At 44.2% G+C, this 20,030-nt stretch overlaps 1 protein-coding gene across 2 annotated transcripts in view; it reads left to right on the top strand.

Moving 5' to 3' along the window:
* Window positions 1-1,577: 1,577 nt before the first annotated feature.
* bms1 (BMS1 ribosome biogenesis factor) overlaps window positions 1,578-20,030 on the top strand; it is a 31,997-nt gene continuing 13,544 nt past the window's right edge. The window contains exons 1-16 of one of the 2 annotated variants that reach the window (XM_088917640.1): window positions 1,578-1,719; window positions 3,076-3,259; window positions 5,691-5,881; window positions 6,446-6,525; window positions 8,181-8,369; window positions 9,225-9,367; window positions 10,257-10,378; window positions 10,909-11,102; window positions 11,523-11,662; window positions 12,955-13,631; window positions 13,892-13,993; window positions 16,239-16,399; window positions 16,758-16,839; window positions 17,667-17,749; window positions 18,740-18,919; window positions 19,254-19,442. In XM_088917640.1, the coding sequence (XP_088773766.1) occupies window positions 3,084-3,259; window positions 5,691-5,881; window positions 6,446-6,525; window positions 8,181-8,369; window positions 9,225-9,367; window positions 10,257-10,378; window positions 10,909-11,102; window positions 11,523-11,662; window positions 12,955-13,631; window positions 13,892-13,993; window positions 16,239-16,399; window positions 16,758-16,839; window positions 17,667-17,749; window positions 18,740-18,919; window positions 19,254-19,442 (2,709 nt within the window). In that variant the 5' untranslated portion in view covers window positions 1,578-1,719; window positions 3,076-3,083. Of the gene's footprint in view, window positions 1,720-3,010; window positions 3,260-5,690; window positions 5,882-6,445; window positions 6,526-8,180; window positions 8,370-9,224; window positions 9,368-10,256; window positions 10,379-10,908; window positions 11,103-11,522; window positions 11,663-12,954; window positions 13,632-13,891; window positions 13,994-16,238; window positions 16,400-16,757; window positions 16,840-17,666; window positions 17,750-18,739; window positions 18,920-19,253; window positions 19,443-20,030 lie in introns of both variants that reach the window. The other variant, XM_088917641.1, reaches the window with a different exon arrangement.

The following is a 20,030-nucleotide window of genomic DNA, read 5'->3' as shown; positions in this document are numbered from 1 at the left end:
CCAGCATGTGTCAGGGGACGGGGGAGCTCTGGCTTCCCTGACACCTCCTAATTACCTTTCCTCCTCCTCTCCTATGGATGTTACCAACTACAGCCTAGGCCACGGGCCAGCCACCACCTTCCCCCTTCAGCCTGAGCACATGTCTGTCTTTGAACAGAAGGCAGGGGGGGCAGGCAGCCTATCCCAGGCTGATACACCCTCTACAACAGGCCTGACCTGCTGGGACGGATTCCAGCAGTCCACCCCTCCATCCACCCAGTGGCACCAGTTTGGAGGCACCTCGGAATATCAGGGAAGCATGCCTCAGCAGCTGCCAGCTGTCCATTTTCCGCTCACAATGGGCCAGCACAATCTTCCCATGAGCAAGCCCCATCAGGAGGAGCCCAGCTCAGGGTCAGCGGGGATGTTCGGCCCCATGGCTGCTGCCGGGCAGGATCTGGGCTGTGACCAGCAAACTCACACCCTGGAGGAGCTCTTGAGCGGACTGCAGTCAGAATGGTGGGAGACCAGCCAGGGGATGATCCACTCTACAGACATGCCGGTTTTCTGAGGGTGGAATTAATGAAGGACAGATGGTGGAAGGATTGTGATCCCAATCGGATTTCTCTCCGTTACTGTGCAATATCATGGAATGTTACTATGCAATATTATGGAGCATTATTGTGCAATATTTTGGAATGTTAATGTGCAATATTTTGGAATTTTACTGTGCAATATTAAATGTAGTATTATAATTCTTTGTAAGAGCTGGTAACCAGTCCTGCTCAAGCAGGAGTATAAGGCTCTAAGGCTCAGGGATAGCAGAATTGTAATGGTGCAAATTTTAGAAAGTCTACATCATTTTGTGCTTTTTACCATGTTAATTATTTTCAGTGGAAAACTGTTTTTATTGCTGCACTTGTATTTAATTAAATAAAGTCTTTTTTTCACAAAATACATACTTTTCAACTGTTTTTAAATGTATATTGTCTATTTATTGGAAATGGCTAGAGTAATGAAGCCATCTATGAATTGGCTTCATTACTCTGCTCTCATCCCCACTGATAGCTGATGTGTGGTGAGTGTTCTGGCGCACTATGGCTGCCGTCGCATCATCCAGGTGGGGCTGCACATTGGTGGTTGTGGAGGGGAGTTCCCATTACCTGTAGAGCGCTTTGAGTGGAGTGTCAAGAAAAGCGCTATATAAGTGTAAGCAATTGTTATTATTATTTTCTAGATCCTGATAATACATAAGACAGTGTCCTCAAAACTGGGTTTTAATTTGTTTTAAAACTAATTTACTTCAATCGACTTATTTGAAAAATGTAATAAAAGTCAGAACCAAAATATAAAATAACATGAATTAATAATATAGACATCTACCAAATCTTCGAACATATTGGAAAACACTGTCTTGTGATCCGCAAAATTATTTTAATGTAATGAACTATTAACACGGCATTAAAATCTAAATTATTTCCAGGGATTTCACGAAAGGTACTTGCCGAACATGCGGAACTAATGTGTACAGGCAGAAAAGGATGTTTTTTTCTTACCGGAGAGAAATGCCTGCGCAAGTACTTCCGGTTGCCTTTTCCACATGTGAAAATAGCAGAGTACTTTGAAAAGCGAGGAGGTAGTTGGAGTGTGGTTGGTATTGGAAAGATTGGCAGTACTGGAGACGGATTGACAGAAACCGGAGAGCGGCGATTTCTGAACAGAAGTCGGAGCCGTCTGATGGTAAAGTAAAATGCCTCGAAGGTTAAATTGCAACACTTTAAAGCATCAAGCAACGTGGTGTTAACGTGTTGTATCCTACCCTTTATGGGGAGGCGAGTGAAATAAGGTAGTTTTAGGTTTATATCATGCAAGTATATAATTTGACACCATTGTATTAGCTTTAACATTGTATTTTAATACAGTATATCCTTTATTTTGCAAAGAATGCAAAGAATTGTTGTTCTGCGTATGGGACAAGCTTTCTCCTCATTCTCCCTGCTGTAGTTGCTGAAGGTTTCACCACTTCACTGACAGAGCGTTGCAACCCACGTGCAAATATTATTAAATACATCTGTAAGAATTCGTTTAGATATTGTGTAAGTTTTTGTGTTTCATGTTTGCAACGGACGGTCACTCACGAACTTGTTCTGTGTAGTTTCTGTATGTGTAAAAAACATAGCTGCTTTGATGTAAAATACAGTTCTTAGAATAAAGTATTGTCGTATTGTAAGAATAGAGTGTGAGAACCTGACATTAAAAGGCAGCAGTGCTAAGTGTCACGGGACAATGCTGACCTCTTAATACATACACTAATAAAATGAAAATCGCTTGTGGAATCTTTGGATGCGGTATATTAAGCTTGACTATAAAAACAGAGCATAATTATAATTGTATCGTAATTGAGACTTATTACTTGAACTAGACTTGAAATAGGGTCTCTGGGGAGGCCAGATTGTCTAATCCCTGGGTGGAATTTGGTCAGTACACCAGGGTAAACACCCCTACTCTTTTGATCAGGGCCATGTGGATCTTTAATGAGTTAATAGTCATGAGCTCAATTCTCATCCATGCTCATGAATGTTACCATGCTTAGGCATTGGTTTGGACATTCTGGTTCACAAGGAAGAGAACAACCTAGTGGGTCATTAACGAGACTTATAACAGCAACCAGTACTGGTTTCCAGTGCTGCCAAGGCCTTAGCCTTACTTATCCTCTGAGATCTCTCCAGATCTGGCTACAATATGGCAATGCTGCTGTCAGGGCGGTAACCTTTTTTTTAAACCGATAATAGTGTTTCTTAAGAATGTGCAAAGTTTCATTACTGAAATTTGTTTAATTTTGTTTGAATTTGAATGAATTGAGCCGAGAGCAAAGTAATCCTAAGGATACTTATGATGTCTTTTTCGATAGGATGAAGGGTTCATTTCTGTATGTAAGGATTGTTTTTCCATTTGGTGGGCATTGAGGTGCAATCAGTATGAAAGGAGATGGGTGCCATGTCTGTTAAGAGACATTTTTTGTTGTGCACAGACAGACTGGAGCTCTTTCAATATCGTGAGACTCCAGTGTTGACGGTGGGGTTGTGCACGTGGCAGGTGTGACGATGGAGGCGAAGGAGCACAAGAAGCACCAGAAGAAGCAGAGTGGCCCCAAGGCGGCCAAGAAGAAGAACAGGAAGAAGCAGGAGGATGGAGTGGAGCCGGAGAAGGACGAGAGGAAGAGGAACCCCAAGGCCTTTGGGGTGCAGTCCGTTGTCCGCATGGCCAGGACCTTCCACAGGTTGGTGCTTATTGAGTGTGCAGCTGGAGCCTTGTGTTGTAAGTGTTGTAATGGGGTATGGAAGAACAGTGGTTAGCACTGCTGTCTCGTATTGCTGGGGCCCTGGGTTCAGCTGAGGACTTGGGGTGCCATCTGCAGGGTTAATTTAATGTTCTCGCCATGTTTCATGGGTTTCCTCTGGATGCTCCAGTTTTCTCCCAGAGTCCATAAATATGCTGGTTGGTTAATTGGCTTGTGGGAAAATTGGCCCTGGTGTGAGTATGTGTTTTGTCTGCGATGGACTGGCGTCCCATCCAAGCTGTATCCCGCCTTGTGCCCATTGCTTGCTGGGATAGGCTTCAGTTCAACGTGACCCTAAAGAAGCAGTTCGAAAATGGATGGATATAATTAGGTAAAGCCAGACATTGATGATTTTTTCCTTGTGGTGGAGTGAGGGAGATTCTTGAATGGGTGTGATGGTTTTGTTGCTCAGAAGTGCCAGGCCTCAGTGAGGTGTTAATGGGTAAAACTTTACTGCACCAACAGAGAATGTGCTGATGGCTTGTTAAAAAGCGTTGTGTTTATTCGGACATTTGTTTACACAGTGATACCTGTTTGGAAGTAATTAAGGGGGCAGGTAGAATGATATGAGGAGAGCTGAATGTTACAACAGAAAGAAAACTTTCTCTAGACTTTCAGATTCTGACTTTCAGAATATGCTTTTACAACTCATGAATAGCAGACTGCCAGTGCACGCTCTCAGTGTAGGTGCAGTCAGATCTCCAGAAATGTTCAGGCTTGTCCAATACATGCTGGTGTACCCTGAGGATGAGGGAATGCTTTATTTTAGTGTCTGTCTTAGTGTGTGCTGCCCAGAGTCCCCTCACTCAGGCACATCCTAATTCATCCATTCCTTTTTTAATTCGAAATATTCTCTGCTTTATTGTGCAGTCACAATGTAGTCTTTGTGTCTTTGAATGGAATGTTCTCCCATTCTAAATAAATCCCCAAAATAAATATATAAATGCCATGCATCTATTTTTTATTTGATGGAGCTTCTAGAGCAGGACTTAGCAATCTATGACACACAAGCCATTATTTTTACATAAAGACATTTTCAACTGCACGCGAAACGAAAGCGGTACATGCAGCAAAAGTTTAATAAGCCACAGAGAAATTAAGTTAAAAACTATAAAACCTATGCATTATTTTAAGTGAGCTAGCCTATTGTTTTCACAGTAAAGTTTGCAGCGTTTGTTGCTGATAATATCTTTCACACTTAAGTGTAAAGTCAAACATTTTGGACAAATTGGTGGTTGCTGAAAACGGTAAAAAATCAGGTTCGCTGATTTTTAGCTCCACTGTAGAGAAGACTGTAGATTTGTTTAACCTAATGACTGTGATTTTGTGCTTTATGTTGTGAGTGCATTGTCGCACATCATAACACGACAAACACTTCAGGGATGCAATCAAGATTTTTTTTTGCCAGAAAATGGTCAAAACTACATGAACTGGACTTTAAAAATGGATTGCAAAACTAAGGTTTCTAGTCGACAGCACCACTGATATAAATGAACTCAACCTTTGTCTGCATGGTGGAGATCGCACTGTTATCAGGGTGTTTTTGAAACATGGAAGACATATCTTGCAGAACTTGCCAATATTTCCCAGGACATGGACACCTCAACTTTCTGTTGTTTCCAACATCAAGATCCTGAGTTTGGAGTGCATATGTGAGAACTAGCATCAGATTTTTTATTTTGTCAGATTTCAGGATTTCCAATGCTTTGGTCCAATGGTTCTTTTTCTGATTAAACCAGGCAGCCTGGATACTAGTGACATAATTTTCTAAAAAAATGATTCAGTGGGTGTGGAGGATTTTGAAATGTAGCTAATTGAGTTACAGTGCTCAGATTAAACTTTGGAAACCCAAAGTTCTGCGATCTACAAAACACATTTGAGGCAACTGAAAGCCATCATAGCATCTCTATGCTGTCCTGTTGGAAGTCCCTTCTAGTGAAATTTGATTGTTTAAAGAAATGGGCATTTTCACTGGCATTGGCACATGTTTCCTCTAATAGAGTCCTGAACTTTAAAAAAGTTCAACAGCTGAGGTGGAAGATATCTCTTAAAGATTCTTTCCTTAAAGAAATCCCTTCTTTGAGGCTTTTCATACAGAAAGAACTGGGCACTGTGGGAGAAAATACTCAAAACACTTAAAAACAAACCTCCATTCACACAGGACTAATGAGACTTGACTCTCTCTGATCCTTGACTCTTTTGGTGCATCAGAGTCATAATCTGTATTTTCTAGTAGCATATGCTTGGAAGTTCCATTTTGCTTCCCTTTTTATTTTACGTGAAAGTACTGTTTTTTTGCCCATTCCAATGTGTAAATGTGTATCTCCCTAACTGCCTGACTTTCTCTCTCTCGCTTCTGTCCCCCCCCTAGGACCCAGGATCTGAAGACCAAGAAGCATCACATTCCCCTGGTGGACCGTATGCCCCTGGAGCCGCCCCCTGTTGTGGTGGTGGTGGTAGGACCCCCACGTGTGGGCAAGAGCACCTTGATCCGCTGCCTGATTAAAAACTTCACCCGGCAGAAACTCAGTGACATCTGTGGCCCCATCACGATCGTGTCTGGTGAGGGACCGTTTAAGGATGGCCTGAACCACTGGCTAATTTAAAGGCATGCTGTGCTGGTGGTTCTGTCTTACAGAGATTACAGAAATATGCCAGTGCAAAAGACCATGATATAGAGCCCTGTCCTTTTAGAATGAACTCTCCTTAACATCCAGAATTCTGCAGTTTCCCCCCAGAATTGATCAACACTTGTCGTATTTCTATCAGCCCTCAACTGAACATCTGCGTAAGACTCTCCAAGACAAACAAGTCTAAAATGCCGAATGCTGCCTATGTCTGGTTGTTCTTTTTCTAATATGTTAATACGATCTTTGTTTTTACAATCTGTTAATGTGGCAGGGATCCATGTTTAGGATTACTACACCTAGTAAGTTCTTCAACCAGGGCTTGACAGCATTATCTAGTTTAATATATTTAATTGTACTAGTAAAAAAGTGTTTAATGAGGAAGGTTCACACAGACATTGCTTAAAAACCCTTTCATTGTGTGCTGTACTCTGGTCATTTGTTTTTTTAGAGCATCGCATTACCAGACATCATCTTGGTCTTCTCTTTGTGTTCTCAGGAAAGAAGAGGCGCCTCACGTTCGTGGAGTGTGGCAGTGACATCAACACCATGATCGACCTGGCCAAGGTGGCAGACCTGGTGAGTGGGCAGAGGAAAAGGCATAAAGGGGATAAACAGCTGTTGTGTCTTCACAACTCATGGGCTGCTCTTACAACAAGCTGTTTTCAGGGGGGGATGCCAGGCACTGTACTTTCTGTGTGCTGGACAAGTTAAATTGTCATCAAGTATTTCATTCCTTTTGTGTATAGTATCCTGTTACAGGCACAAGTTTTTCACTTGTTGAAAAGTGAAAACTTATTTTTCACTTGTGCCTGTAACAGGATACTATACACAAAAGGGATGAAATACTTCATGACAATTTAACTTTTCCAGTACACAGAAAGTAAAAATAACTACCATTATATATAACCTGAAACCTTGCTAGTGGAGGCCTACATGTGAGTTACACTCTGTGTACAGAAGTCTCCTGCATTGAGATCGACCAGATTTGTTTTGCTGTTTGAAGTGACTAAAATCTTTTAATTCTTAAAAGTTTTGATTCCAAGGTGACTTCTTAGAGTGATGCAATTTCTCCCACTTATAGAGCAGCTTAAAAAAGGCCTTGAATTGAAAAATGTCAGAAGTAATTTTTCATGTAAGATCACCAGTTCATGCATGAAAGGGTTTTTGTTTTACTTGTGTGAGCCCCAAGAAAGATGGAATTTGTGTAATTCAGCCAGAGCGAGTAGGTTATTTCAACTGCATTCCTCCCCATCTTATTAGATTCACATGTTTGAAAAACTGCACAGCTCAGTGTATGAGAGCATATCCAGTGTGATGAATAAGTGAGCCTGCATCTGTGTTATAGACACTGGTGTGCATTTAAAAACTGGGTATTAAGTTGTTTTTTCGGAACTACTCCTGTTGGAATTCAGTGCTTGCTTTTCGAGCTTGCTCTCGCTTAGGATGTCCCTAGTGTTTAAATCACAAATTGTGATTTAAAGTATTTAAATTTCACCAGTCATAGCTGATGAATTGAACAAATTTCATTTGTTCTCAATTTGGAGGCAATTTAAAAGATTATTCTCTGACTGGATGAAACTGTATGCAGAATTCCAACAGGAGTACAGGGGCAGCAGTGTGGAGCACTTTAGGGATTTGGGCTCAAAACTAGAAGGTTGCAGGATCAAATACCAGGTGATACTGGTAAAACACCCAGGTGCGTAACTGAGTTCAAATGAGTATAAATGTAATTAGCTAAATACATTAGTTACTAGAAATTACGCTTTGGGATGCTAAGTATGGTGCTATCTGCATGGAGTTTGTGTGTTCTCCAAATGGCCATGTGTGTTTCCTCAGTCTGAAGACATACTAACAGGTTAATTGGCTTCTGGGTAAGTTGGCCCTGTTGTGAGTGTGTGTGTCTGTGTTTAAGTCTGTCTGCCCTGGATTGGCATCCCGTCCAGTGTACAGTAAATTCCGCCTTGCACTGTTGCTTGTTGGGTCCAGCTCCCCTAAATTAGATGAATTAATTGAAATTACTCTTTTGCTATACACCCTGTGCAGGAAAAGACCCTGAGCAGATGCCAGCTCCCTTAGTCTCGCGTGAATAGATCCTGTTTTGTCAGCAAGACTCAAACCAGTTCACATGCTGATCACCTCAGGCTTTTCAACTTGTGATATCTGCTGGAGGAAATCTCATTCCCATCTTCCAGTCATGGGTCAGTCTGCTCTAACTGCACCTGTCCTTGCAGGTCCTGATGCTCATAGATGCCAGTTTTGGCTTCGAGATGGAGACCTTTGAGTTCCTCAACATCTGCCAGGTCCATGGGTTTCCTCGCATCATGGGCGTCCTCACACACCTGGACTCCTTCAAGAACAACAAGCAGCTGCGCAAGACCAAGAAACGCCTCAAACATCGTTTCTGGACTGAGGTTTACCAGGTGGGTGAGACAGACAGAGCTGGATGTGATTCTGAGCTCCTCAGCTGCTAGCGCCCTGTCTCTACTTGTCTGGTTAGCGTAAGAGGTTTCTGCTGTCTGTGTGTCTGTGTCTCATGGAGAGCAAGCTGGGGTATGCGAAAAGACGAATTCTAATGCAAGAAATTGTATATGACTAATAAAGTGATCTGATCTGACTACATCTGTGGTCCTCCTCATCCAGTGCTGTTTTGTATCTTCCGTGAAGGTGGGCCAGACATCTGTGATTGGGGAATTTCTAAACACAAAGCCTCTTTTCCTTTCTATTTAAAAGTAAATTGGAGTCAAGAGAAGATGCAGCAGAGGAAGACTTATAGCAAAATAGTGGTACAAATATAACTGATTAAATAAAGAGCCCCTGTGAGAATATTTCTTAATCGTGGCAGTCCGGGGAGACAAATAGCAAGGTGTTGAGTCTAAGCAAAAAATATAAGGTGATGCTAATAAAGCATTTTTTATGTAAATTGTATGCAAATACAATGGTCTTGAGAGCATTCTACTCTTTTCCAAAGGATTATATAGTGTGTGAGCTGGGAGATTAAACCTTACACTCAACTGAATATGTGCTTAGGAGGCAACTGTAATTGTATCAGTTCTGTTTTGTCAACAAGCATAATGTTTTTGCAAGACTTTCCGATGGCCGTATAAAAACTAGCCAGAACCAGCTTTAGCTGCTTTCTGATGGCAGACACATTTACAGTATTCAGGGCAGCGAGTGAAATGTGGAGCTCTTTGTGTCCTCACGTTTCTTCAGGTGCCGTTGTGTTGATGCGGAGAGGCTTCTAATCCTGTTGTCCTTTTGCCTGCCTGTCTGCTCAGGGTGCCAAGCTGTTCTACCTGTCTGGGATGGTGCACGGGGAGTATCAGAAGCAGGAGGTGCGCAATCTAGGCCGCTTCATCTCCGTGATGAAGTTTCGCCCTCTGGTGTGGCAGACCTCCCACCCGTACGTGCTAGCTGACCGGTGAGTGAAGCTGGAGAGAGTTTGGGGAGTGATGGAGAGCTGGCAGGGAGACCACAGTACGCCATGCAGGTCTTTAATGGTCACAGTGGATTTCAGGTCAAATCATGCTGGCTCTAATGTTCGCTGAGCCCTGGTTTGTTGTCCTCGGTGCCGAAGCTGATCTGAAGAAGTTGCTGCAGAGTAATGTAGCATGTTACTGTTACTTAGAATGGAAATGGAAAGCATAATGATATAGGAGATTGATCCATCACTGGCTGTGTTTGCTACTAAGTTCTAGTGATGCAAAATAAATGGGTTGCTCTTGTGCTATAGGCTGAGGAAACGCTGGCTGTGTTGGTGTCTGCTGATTGTACTTCACTGCTTTGGGAATCCCTCACAGTCACCTGAGTGGGTTTGTTGAACTGGATGGATTGACACTGGTTGGAACCAGCGTTAATTGGACCATATGAATCCATCAGGGCTCTTTAGTAGGTGATCAACTTGGGAACCTGAAAATATGTATTTTTGGCTTTGGCTTTAAAATGCTCACAAGTTTTTGGACCTAGTTCAGCTGTGGCAGTTACTTGTTGTGTGCTGCTCATCACCATGTTTGTGTTTTCCAGTTATGTGCAGAATTTAGGAAAAGCAGAACTCTGGGTCCCCTGAAATGGGAATCGCAGGTCCCGCGGCAGAACTTCACATCTGTATCCAATGTCCAGAGGCAATTTTGTCAACATTGGGTTTGTGGAGCTGCTGTGACTTAGTGGGAGTTTTGAGTATTGCTTAGTGCAGTGCCCCACATGTTCAGTTCAAGCCTGGAAGTGCAGATCAATGGGAAAGCAGAAAATCCCATGTGCCGAACACATGCAACAAAAGATATCTGCAATCTGATCCTTTGTTTTTTCTTCAGCATGGAGGACCTGACGGACCCCGAGACTCTGAGAGTGGACCCTAAGTGTGACCGCAGAGTGTGCCTCTACGGCTACCTGCGAGGGACATACATGAAGAACCAAAGCCAGGTTCACATCCCAGGTAAGTGGGTAATCCCAGTCGTTTCTGGGAAAGCCAAAGTGCAGTAGGGGAGGAAGAAACTGAAGAACAGTACTAGATAGGCAAAGAATGATGCAGGACAGCAAAAAAAGACGACGAGCAGGAAGTGGGTTAACAAGACAAGGCAGGCTCTGCTGAAAGATGTGAAAAACCAGAACCATTTTTTCCCCAGAATTTAGTTTTAAACAAGTTTAAGACACTGCAAACTCATAAGAGTTCCAGTAGACTCTAGGGGTCACTGTTGCACAGTAAGAAAATCCAGGTTGATTTTCAGAGTGCTCTGCTGCTTTACTTCTTGTCCATTTGTGTCTGCCTTTTGAAAATCCTTGTTGCCGTCAGTCTGAGTTCAAACTAGAGATTTCTAATCTGCGGAGACTCCAGCTACCGTCCGGATCGAGTCCTTTTCCCCTTTTCAGTAACTGGGCCTCCACTATAGAGTTGTTTTAACTGCCTTGGACGTGCTTTGAGGACCCAGTGTTGTTTCGTCACCCTGCTCTGCGCGCCCTCTGCAGGAGTGGGGGACTACACGGTGGCCGATGTGAGCTTCCTGCCCGACCCCTGCCCTTTACCCGAGGAGCAGAAGAAGCGCGCCCTCAACGAGAAGGAGAGGCTGCTGTACGCGCCGCTGTCGGGCGTGGGGGGGGTGGTGTACGACAAGGACGCTGTCTACATTGACCTGGGAGGCAGCCATGCTGCCGAGGAGCAGGTAGGACCAAACACCACTTCTACACAGATCTTCTCTCCTGACCTTCTGCTTTGCCCTGCTTGAGGAACACCCTTATCCTAAAATAGGACCGTTCTATAGAAGGTTTAAAGCACTAAATGTTAAAAGTGGGTTGCAAGCTGACTCAAAAACCTGGAATGTCTGGGGAACCTACTATTGAGAACCCCTTTGTGTACGAGTAGAAAGATTTGAATGATTACTGTCCTAGTCAGAGTGCCTACATTATATCTGTTGTTCTTTAGAAACAATTTCTTTGCAAAAATTGACAGCAGGTTACAAGATACAAATTCCTATATGGTGCATTTAAGGTACTAAGGGCAGAATTTCTTGTGGTCTTAGCATTACTTTAAGACCTTAAAATGGAAATCTGAAAGTACATCCTGTGCCCTCTCTTTCTCACAGAACGAGGCCCGGCCCACCACAGAGCTGGTGCAGTCTCTCATCAGCACTCATGCCACCCTAGATGCCAAGATGGCTGCCAGTAAGGTGTCTTTGTTCACGGGCACTGCGGCACTGACGCCAGGAGAGGTCCAGGACACCGGGTGGGTACCTGGAGTGTTATATAGCAACCTTGTGCAGTATAAGTAACGGGGGTTGCTGCTCACTATTGAATTATATTTGTATTATTATTTTATTTCCCCTGTTATATTTGAAATTTTGAAGTACTCCTAGTACGAACTAGAACTGAAAATAGTGATCAGACAAGTTGTCTGACCCCTACCGCCCTGGTAACAGCATGACGGTGATGAAATGATGCAGGTCAAACTTGCCACTTTTGGTTTGATGAGCCCCATGGAGCTTTCAAGAAGATTAAAGGCTAGAAGGTGGTGTAACTCTTTCTGAGAATACTGCAGGCTCACAGGATTGTTACACAGCAATGAGGCCGTATTTTTGGGAACTTTTTTTAAAATGACAGTCCTGTTGTATTTCCCATTCTTGGTAGAATATTTACAAAAATGCTTTTTAAGCAGTAATATGAGTGGGGCACATGGGTTGCTGAACAGGTGCTCAACTCGCACCTCAGTTTAGTTTCTTTAGTCCAGAGATGCCTGCTTCCAACACTGACCCACACGGTAATGACAGAGTATTAAGCCAGTAATTTGTGACAGTTTTCCAATGATTTTACATAATTAGCCTATGTGAAACATTGCCACTTGGTTGGGTTTATTACTGAATAAAATCTGGCCCTATAGCATTAGCCAGCTTTTGCTGGAACTTTCCAGTTTGGCTAAGAGCTGCTCATATTTGTTCAAGGATTTCTCAGCTCGGTGTCCAACAGGATTCCAGTGGCTTCCGCTTTACCTGCTGAATAAGCCTACACTGCTGCCAGTGAGATCTGCCTCAATCTCACATTTTGCATTTAACTCTGCTGTTTGCACTATGGGACTTTCAGTGTGAAGAACAAGTGGATGAAAATAGTGTGTGTTCTGGAAGACATGTGTATGTTGCCCTGCTAATAGCTGGTGTGTGGTGAGCGTACTGGTGCACTATGGCTGCTGTTGTATCATCCAGGTGGAGCTACACATTGGGGGCGGTGGAGGAGAGTCCCCATTACTCCAGAAGCGCTATATAAGTGTATGGAATTATTATTATTCATCTGTCCTCTGCTGAAATTGGGGAAGTGATTAACTGATTTATTAAGCAACAGCACCAATCATTATCTTAGAAATTCCTAAAGGAATTTATCATGAGGAAAACTTGAAATGTGCATGTTATTGCCCAGTTATAACAAGTATATTTTCTGCTGCTATGAGGAGAGAGCGTTGTGTGATTTTGAGAACAGGAAGTAATGGATTTTATTAACAATTTGTGCCTGGTTTTTGTAATGCAACAGAGAAAGCCAGGGACCCTCGGAGAGCAGAGTGTGGGATCCCCAGGCGCAGAGAGAGCGGAGGAAAGCTGTGTTTGCCGACGAAGAAGAGGATGAGGATGATGCGAGTGACGAGGATGGAGAGAGCGAGGAAGAGGGGGACGCCGAAGAGGAGAGCGAGGGCGAGAACGAGGAAGGGGAAGATGGAAAGGACCAAGATGATGGCAGAAGAGTAGAGAAAAAGATACGAGAGCAGGGCGCCCCCCTCCCTCTCAAGAGACGACGAGTGGAGGAGGAGGAAGAGAAGGGCGGGGTTGAGATCCCAGCTTTTGCCGACAGCGAGGATGAGCTAGAACTCAGTGAGGGTGAGGAGGAGGAGAGTGAGGAGGATGAAGGTAACGAAGAGGAGGAGGGGAGTGAGGGGGATGAAGAGGAGGAGAGTGAAGAGGAGGGAGAGAGCGAAGGTGATGAAGAGGGAGAGGAGGCCAACGAGACTGAAGGAAGCAGTGATGCTGACACGGGGGGCCTGAGGCTGGCTGACTCTGGACACTGCTCAGAGGAGGAAGAGGGGTCAGAGACTGAAGAGGAAGGCCCTGTTGCTAAAAAACCCCACAGCAGTGTTCAGGAATCAAAAACGAAGCCCCAGAAGGAGACGCAGGAAAACATGGAAGTGGCTGGAGAGCTGTGCTTTGAAACCGTAGGTGAGCTGTCTCTTTATTCTGGTCTTTTTCACAGTTCAAGATTCTGAGGCCCAGTTTTCAAGCTTGATTAAGATCTAAAAGACTTCATCGTACATATTGTATCCACGTACTGTTGGATACTTCTTTTATCACAGAGCGGAGTACTTGAAGTAAATGCCTTCAGCCTCTTGTATTTCTTTTGTCTCCCTAGCACTCTCTCTCCCCTCACTGACTCTCCTTAACTTGCTCTCTCTTTCTTTCGCTCACTGTCTCCACCTCAGGTGCTTTGCGGTGGAAGGAGGGGCTGGCACAGAAGGCAGCAGAAGCCTTTCTGCGGCAGCAGCGCACCACACCCAACCTGCGCAAGCTGGTGTATGGCACAGGTGAGTGTGAGGAGCTTGTACCCCTCCGGAACTTGATACTGCCTCTCCAGCTACAGACATCCTGTGCCTGACATCCCGTCCTGTTTTGATTTCCTGTGCAGAGCCCCGTTGGGCTAAAAAAAACTTCCCAAGCTTAGGAGAGTTGCCTGTTTTTTTTTTCCCATCACTGTTCTGAGCCTGGTGGTACAATTCAAACCAGGCCTTGCCTGGTGCATGACATTTAGGCCTCAGGTGTACCGTGTGTGTTAGCTTGTTTGTTTTTTCTGCATCACTCTTCTGGCGATATAATTTGCACAGAATTCAGGTCCCATGTTCCAAGGCGATGGCAACCACTCATTTGCTTGCTTTCTTTCTCATCATTCTTCTGAATCTGATCATATAATTTAAATATCATTGTGCAACAAGAGCATCTACATCAAGGCTTAGCCATCAAGTCCCACTGTGATGGTGTTTTTTCTGGTCTGGGTTTTGTGTTGTGGAGCAAACATGGCACAAATAAAAATTGTATGCTCTTTTCAATTCAGCTGCTCTGCAAAACAGTGCTTTGTTACCTCATTCAAGCACTGCATTTACACGGCACAGACAGAAGGAATTTTGCATTTCCTGAATATCGGCATTTGGAATATGTCTTCCAAACGTCTGCATGCTCTGTTCACATGTATGTGAACAATTCTAACATCACTAAGCCTGTGCAGCTTGCTCAATGTTTATTCAAAGAGTGAATGAATGTGGGTTTGGGGTTTTTTTGTGAGATTTTGTTAAGATAGGTAGTGTTATTTAAAAATAGACAGTTTTATTTCTTTCAGACATTTCTTTCAAATCAGGTTTCTTGAATATTTTCCAGTCAGCTGTGTACTGTGTATTTTCCAGCTAGATGTATTAGAGCTTACATTTTTTTCAAAATGCTTAACAAAACTTAAACAAATTAGACCAAAAGCAGCCTTTCTTTTTCGAAGCCAGTGCCTGTGATTTCCTGCCCCTGGCTCAAGGAGTTGTGTATTCATTTTGTGGTAAAAGCCTTATAAGTTGTTGTGTTGTGTAGGTGCTTCAGAATTCCTTTAGCATATGGAAAATAAGAGGAATATCTCATCCACAAAATTTAAAATACATCAGTTTTTTTCAATATTCAATATTCTTGTAACTGAATGCACTGCTCCTTTTGACAAATCTCACTCTGCTTTCTGGTCGGTGCTCAGCCTGGGGGCCTTCGGCCAGCTTTGTGAACCCATTGCAGGGAAGTGTAATGAGCCACAGACAGCCCATTTCCCTTCTCACACCTCTGAGAGTGCAGCATCATTTCCCCCTGGGGGTTAATTTCTTCCAGGGGGTAGACGAGCCGGGGGTGTGGCCAAGGGCTTGATTCCGAGCATGCTTCTGGTCACATGGCTTCACTTTCCCACTGGGGGGTGTAGCACTTCTTACCCAGCGTGCCGCAGCACAGAGGTGTGAACGGCTGTGCCAAGGGATTCTGGAACAGTCATAAATGGGGAAAAACAAAAAAATGACTATATGAAATATGGCTTAGATCTATATATGGGTTTGGTAGAGTGACTAAAGTGTCATCTTGCGTGTTCAGTGAATAAACACAAGACCAAAGCCTGTGCTCATGTGGGACATGTGGGAGTTGCTGGGGGGAGGGGGGTGTGCAGGCGCAGTGGTGATTTCTGGATGGCGTAACTGCGGGGCCAACCCATCGTGTGCAAGGGGGATGTCCTGTGAATGGTGTGAAAGGTGTGCGGGGGAGAAGGGGTGCAGAGAATAAGGGAGGGAATAAGAGCACAATGAAAGGCAAAGAAGGTCACCACACACCCAAGTAGAAGAGAGCACAAACAAGACAGCATATTTAGTAGTATCAGACAATACAGTCTGAATCTGATGGCCATTTTCAGCAGCCTACCTGAATGAGTTTGGTTTTTCAAACCTGAAAAAATGTTTTTCAAACGTCTGAGACGTTCTGAGAGAGGCTCGTGCATTACGGCCAGGATAAGGTGACTATGCACGCGGCGGCAAATATAAAATTGAACTCAGAATTTTGTTTTTGTGTATCATACAACTAATAATCTGGTCAGTGATCTATATGTGTAGGTAGGGAGAGAGTGGTGAATGTATAAATTTATAGAATTGTGCTGTGGGATGGATAACGGTTGAGAAACATTAGTTGAGTCTAGTGAGCAGTCTTCAGTCTTGGCAGAGCTGTTTTAGAGTGCTGTGTGATGTGGCTTAATAGATTTACCTTGCCCCACAGTGGCAGCTAAGGAAGAGATAAAGGATGAGGAAGAGGAGGAAGAAGAGTTGGGTGGGCTTTTCCGCGTTAGTCGCCCCGAGACAAGCAAGAAACGGCAGGCAGATGGGCTGGACTGTTCACGATACCCCCCGGATGGCATTCACAACTGGGACCAGGAGGAGGTAAGGACTAGGATCAGGAAGAAAGAGGAAATGCAGAGTATTAAATGAAGGGAGAGGAGGTGGGAGAAGGGAGATAGATGGGTGGTGGGTGTGTAATTTGAGAATGGAGAGTGAAGATGCCCTCTTCCACCTAACTCTGAACCACAGCACATTTGTGTCTGGCAACCCAGCCTCGCACCTCACGCCTGATGCAGGTGCTGACGTGGAATGCTGGGTATGTGATCATGTGCACAGATTTTCTGCTGGACAGTTACACTCATTTTGATGGAGTTGGTAGTGGTGGCGACGTGCGGTAGTTGCGTTTTTGGCAGCGGGTGCAGGAGCTGCAGGCGTGACCAATGGTTTTTGATCATTGCAGATGCTGGAGTCTATCAGGGATTGCTTTGTGACAGGCAAGTGGGAGGCAGAGAAGGACGCCTCCACACTGCTGAAGGAGGACGGTGAGTTTCTTTATCCTACCTTTTCCACCCGCGCTCTTTCTCAAACTCACTACATTTACATGCAAGGAGGATTGCAGTTATGTATGAGATAATTACGTATTTTGACTGGGTGTCTTGTCCCGTGTATAGAGTGCCATTCATGAATAATAATGTACAGCTGAGTTAGTCTGACATATAATATTAGCACTGGAGAAAAAAAATCATACACATTTAATGCCTCATTTACACTCCCCGTTTCTGATACCTTAATGTACTCGAGTAACTTCTGTACAATACATTTAGTATTTTTTGTTGTCAGCAGGTATAAATGGCCTTTACTGTTGCAATCTTTCTGTTCAGACGGAGCAGTTAATGAAACACTAATTATTGTTGCTGTGGTACCATCCATGATGTCCTCCATAACGATTTTAAACAGTTGTTGGGGAGAGCATTTTCAGTTTTTTTCACCCACAGCGGAGCAGGCCTTTCTTGTTGCATGCGCTTGCGTATTAACTCTTTATCTTCTGAAGAATGGTGTAATCTCGGGTGGCATACAATGGCAGTTCCTACAGTTCTGGAAATGGCGATATTCAGCGCTCATGCCAGCCCATGCCATCTCTCCTTGTTCCCGTCATTACTGTAACTCCTTCTGGTGGTTCCCACTCTCCCCATCGCCCACATACAGCAGGTCTTCCTGCAACCCTTACGGATCTGTCTAATTGCTTTCTTCGCTCAACGGGTTCTGCCGTCATGTGTCTGCTCTCGGTCACCGTGGTGTCTTGTCACACGGCTCTGCTCCTTCTCTGTGACTGACTCCTTCCCTCTCTCCCCCCTCCCCCCTCCTCCAGAGGAGATGTACGGAGACTTTGAAGACTTGGAGACAGGGGAGGTGCACAAGGGGCAGCCTGAGAAGATGGAGGACCAGAGTGAGGTGCTCAGTCTACTGTGGCTTTCTTCATTGCTCCTATAACATCAAATAGTAGTCACTTGGTACTCTCCTGGTTCATGTCCTAAAATATCGCACTTCACAGAAACAATGTTGCCAAGTTAAAATGCCTGTTGCGGTGGGCCTTTGTGCGAGAAGAGAATTATGACACTGGGTTTTCTCTGAATGCTAATTGAATATTTCCTTAAAAGTCGGAGGTAGAGAGACCTATAAGTAAGACGGAAAGAAAAACGCCGAAAAGATGGTCTGTAATATGTATAGTTCCTTATTTGCGCCAGCAGGGAGATTATGTACTTGTGCTGTTAAGCGTTGTGTTTGTGGAGTGGTGTGATACAGTTAGTGAGGAATGGGTGTTGGTCTTAACTGTAGGTTAATTTTAGGTCAAACTGATTAGATCATTTTCTGTGTCAAGAATGAATTCAGAACAACAACTTTGTCAGAGGGGTAGAAACCTTGTGTCTGCCTGTGCTATCCCTACAGGAGTGGGAGGGCACTACTGGAATTTACATTCCCTGAAATCTTGGAATTCATTGTACATGATTCATGGGAAAGAAGCTGCTGCTTCCTCTTGTGTTTCTGTCTTCCACTGCTGAGAGCTTTATTGTTTAACTTGTAATACTGGTAATAAACATGCAGCAGTCTCAGCTTGGTGTTACAACTTTCTATGGGCCTATCTGCTGTCAAAATAGTATTAAATGTGTGTGTGTTTTACATAGTGTGTTTTATATACAGCTGGTGTTTTTGATTTTCAGATGCACATTATAATACTAATGTCTGCAATGGGACTCTTAAGGCCAGCCAGGAACAGCCTTGTTTTAATTTGCTGGCAGAAGAATGGGGCTGGAAGGGGGTCTATCTGATTAACAGCTTAACAAGATTAAATACTGTCACCTCTGGCAGTCAGTGAGTCTGAGGTGGAAATGGGCCTAAGAGAGGGGGTCTGAGTGTTTACTGTTGTTATGTTTCGTTGGGCAGGAGAGTGGAGAAGAGGAGGAGGAGGAGGAGGAAGGAAAGGAGGCTGATGAAGAAGAGGAGAAGCAGAAAGCCCGTCTGGAGAAGAAGCGGCGGCTGAAGGAGCGGTTCAACTCGGAGTATGATGAGGGAGACGCCACCTACTTTGATGACCTCAAGGAAGAGATGCAGAGGCAGGCACAGGTCAGAGGTCAGGGGGCCGTGATTAGGAGCTATAGGGTCCCGGTGGGGATAGATAGGTTTATGAACCCTCTGGATCAGACAAGAAACTCAGGGGCATTTAGAGTCAAACTGGGGTGAACACTTTTTTGTATTTTCTTTTTGGGGAATTTTTACCATCTTTTTCCTATAAAGACAGATGCCGAAAATATTGAGAACTTGAGTAGAAATAAGGAGTAGAAACCTGGATTTTCTCGTTGACTTTGTTAATTGGTGATTGGCTGTAATAGAATCATCACTATTAATGTATGATAAGCAATACAGAATACATTACTAATGTTTTGTAATTCTCCTGCAGCTGAACCGGGCTGAGTTTGAGGACTTGGACGATGAGTTGAGGGTTCAGTACGAGGGTTTCCGGCCTGGGATGTATGTGCGTCTTGAAATCACCGGTCTTCCCTGTGAATTCGTCACGAACTTTGACCCCCACTATCCCGTTATCCTTGGAGGTCTGTGGGCCAGCGAGGGAAATGTAGGCTACCTGCAAGTGAGTGGCACCATGGGAGTTTGTGCACCTCTGAAAAGAAGTGGCTTAGACAGTGCCTGAGGATGTCCTTAGATATCTTGCAGTCATCAGTGAACTTGGAGTTCTCACTGTCTCCTAATATTCCATTTTTTTCTGTATTTTGAGCAATGGAACTTCCTGTCTGGCTCTGAACTTCATGTCTGCTTGCTAGTACCAGTTTTCCAGTGATGTGCTCCAGTGTTTTCAGTAATCCTACCATTAAATATGGAATTTCTGACAGCAAATAGGGAAGAAATGCACTTTTGCCACTGTAAGCATACTTACTGTTTTATTAGTAGGTAGTCCAAAAGCTCTATGATCACGGGTTCGAGCCTGAGTGATGTCTCTAGTCAACTGTAACCAGGATTTCCCAATGGGCTGAGCTCTCCCCAGCATAGAGTAGAGGCTCTCTTGGCTCTCACTTGACACAGTGACCCTTGCGGCATCTGGGGGACTTGCAGCCTCGGCAAAGCTGAACCTCCAGCACGTGTTGCCTGTGAGGTATTAACAGACGAGTGGCTCAAAGGCAGGCAGTCTGCTAAATCCATGAATGAGGAAGTTCAGGCAGAG

The sequence above is a fragment of the Atractosteus spatula genome, chromosome 5 (assembly GCF_055471065.1).
Source record: "Atractosteus spatula isolate fAtrSpa1 chromosome 5, fAtrSpa1.hap1, whole genome shotgun sequence".
Classification (NCBI taxonomy): Eukaryota; Metazoa; Chordata; class Actinopteri; order Semionotiformes; family Lepisosteidae; genus Atractosteus; species Atractosteus spatula.
This window is presented reverse-complemented; position numbering and strand designations above follow the sequence as displayed.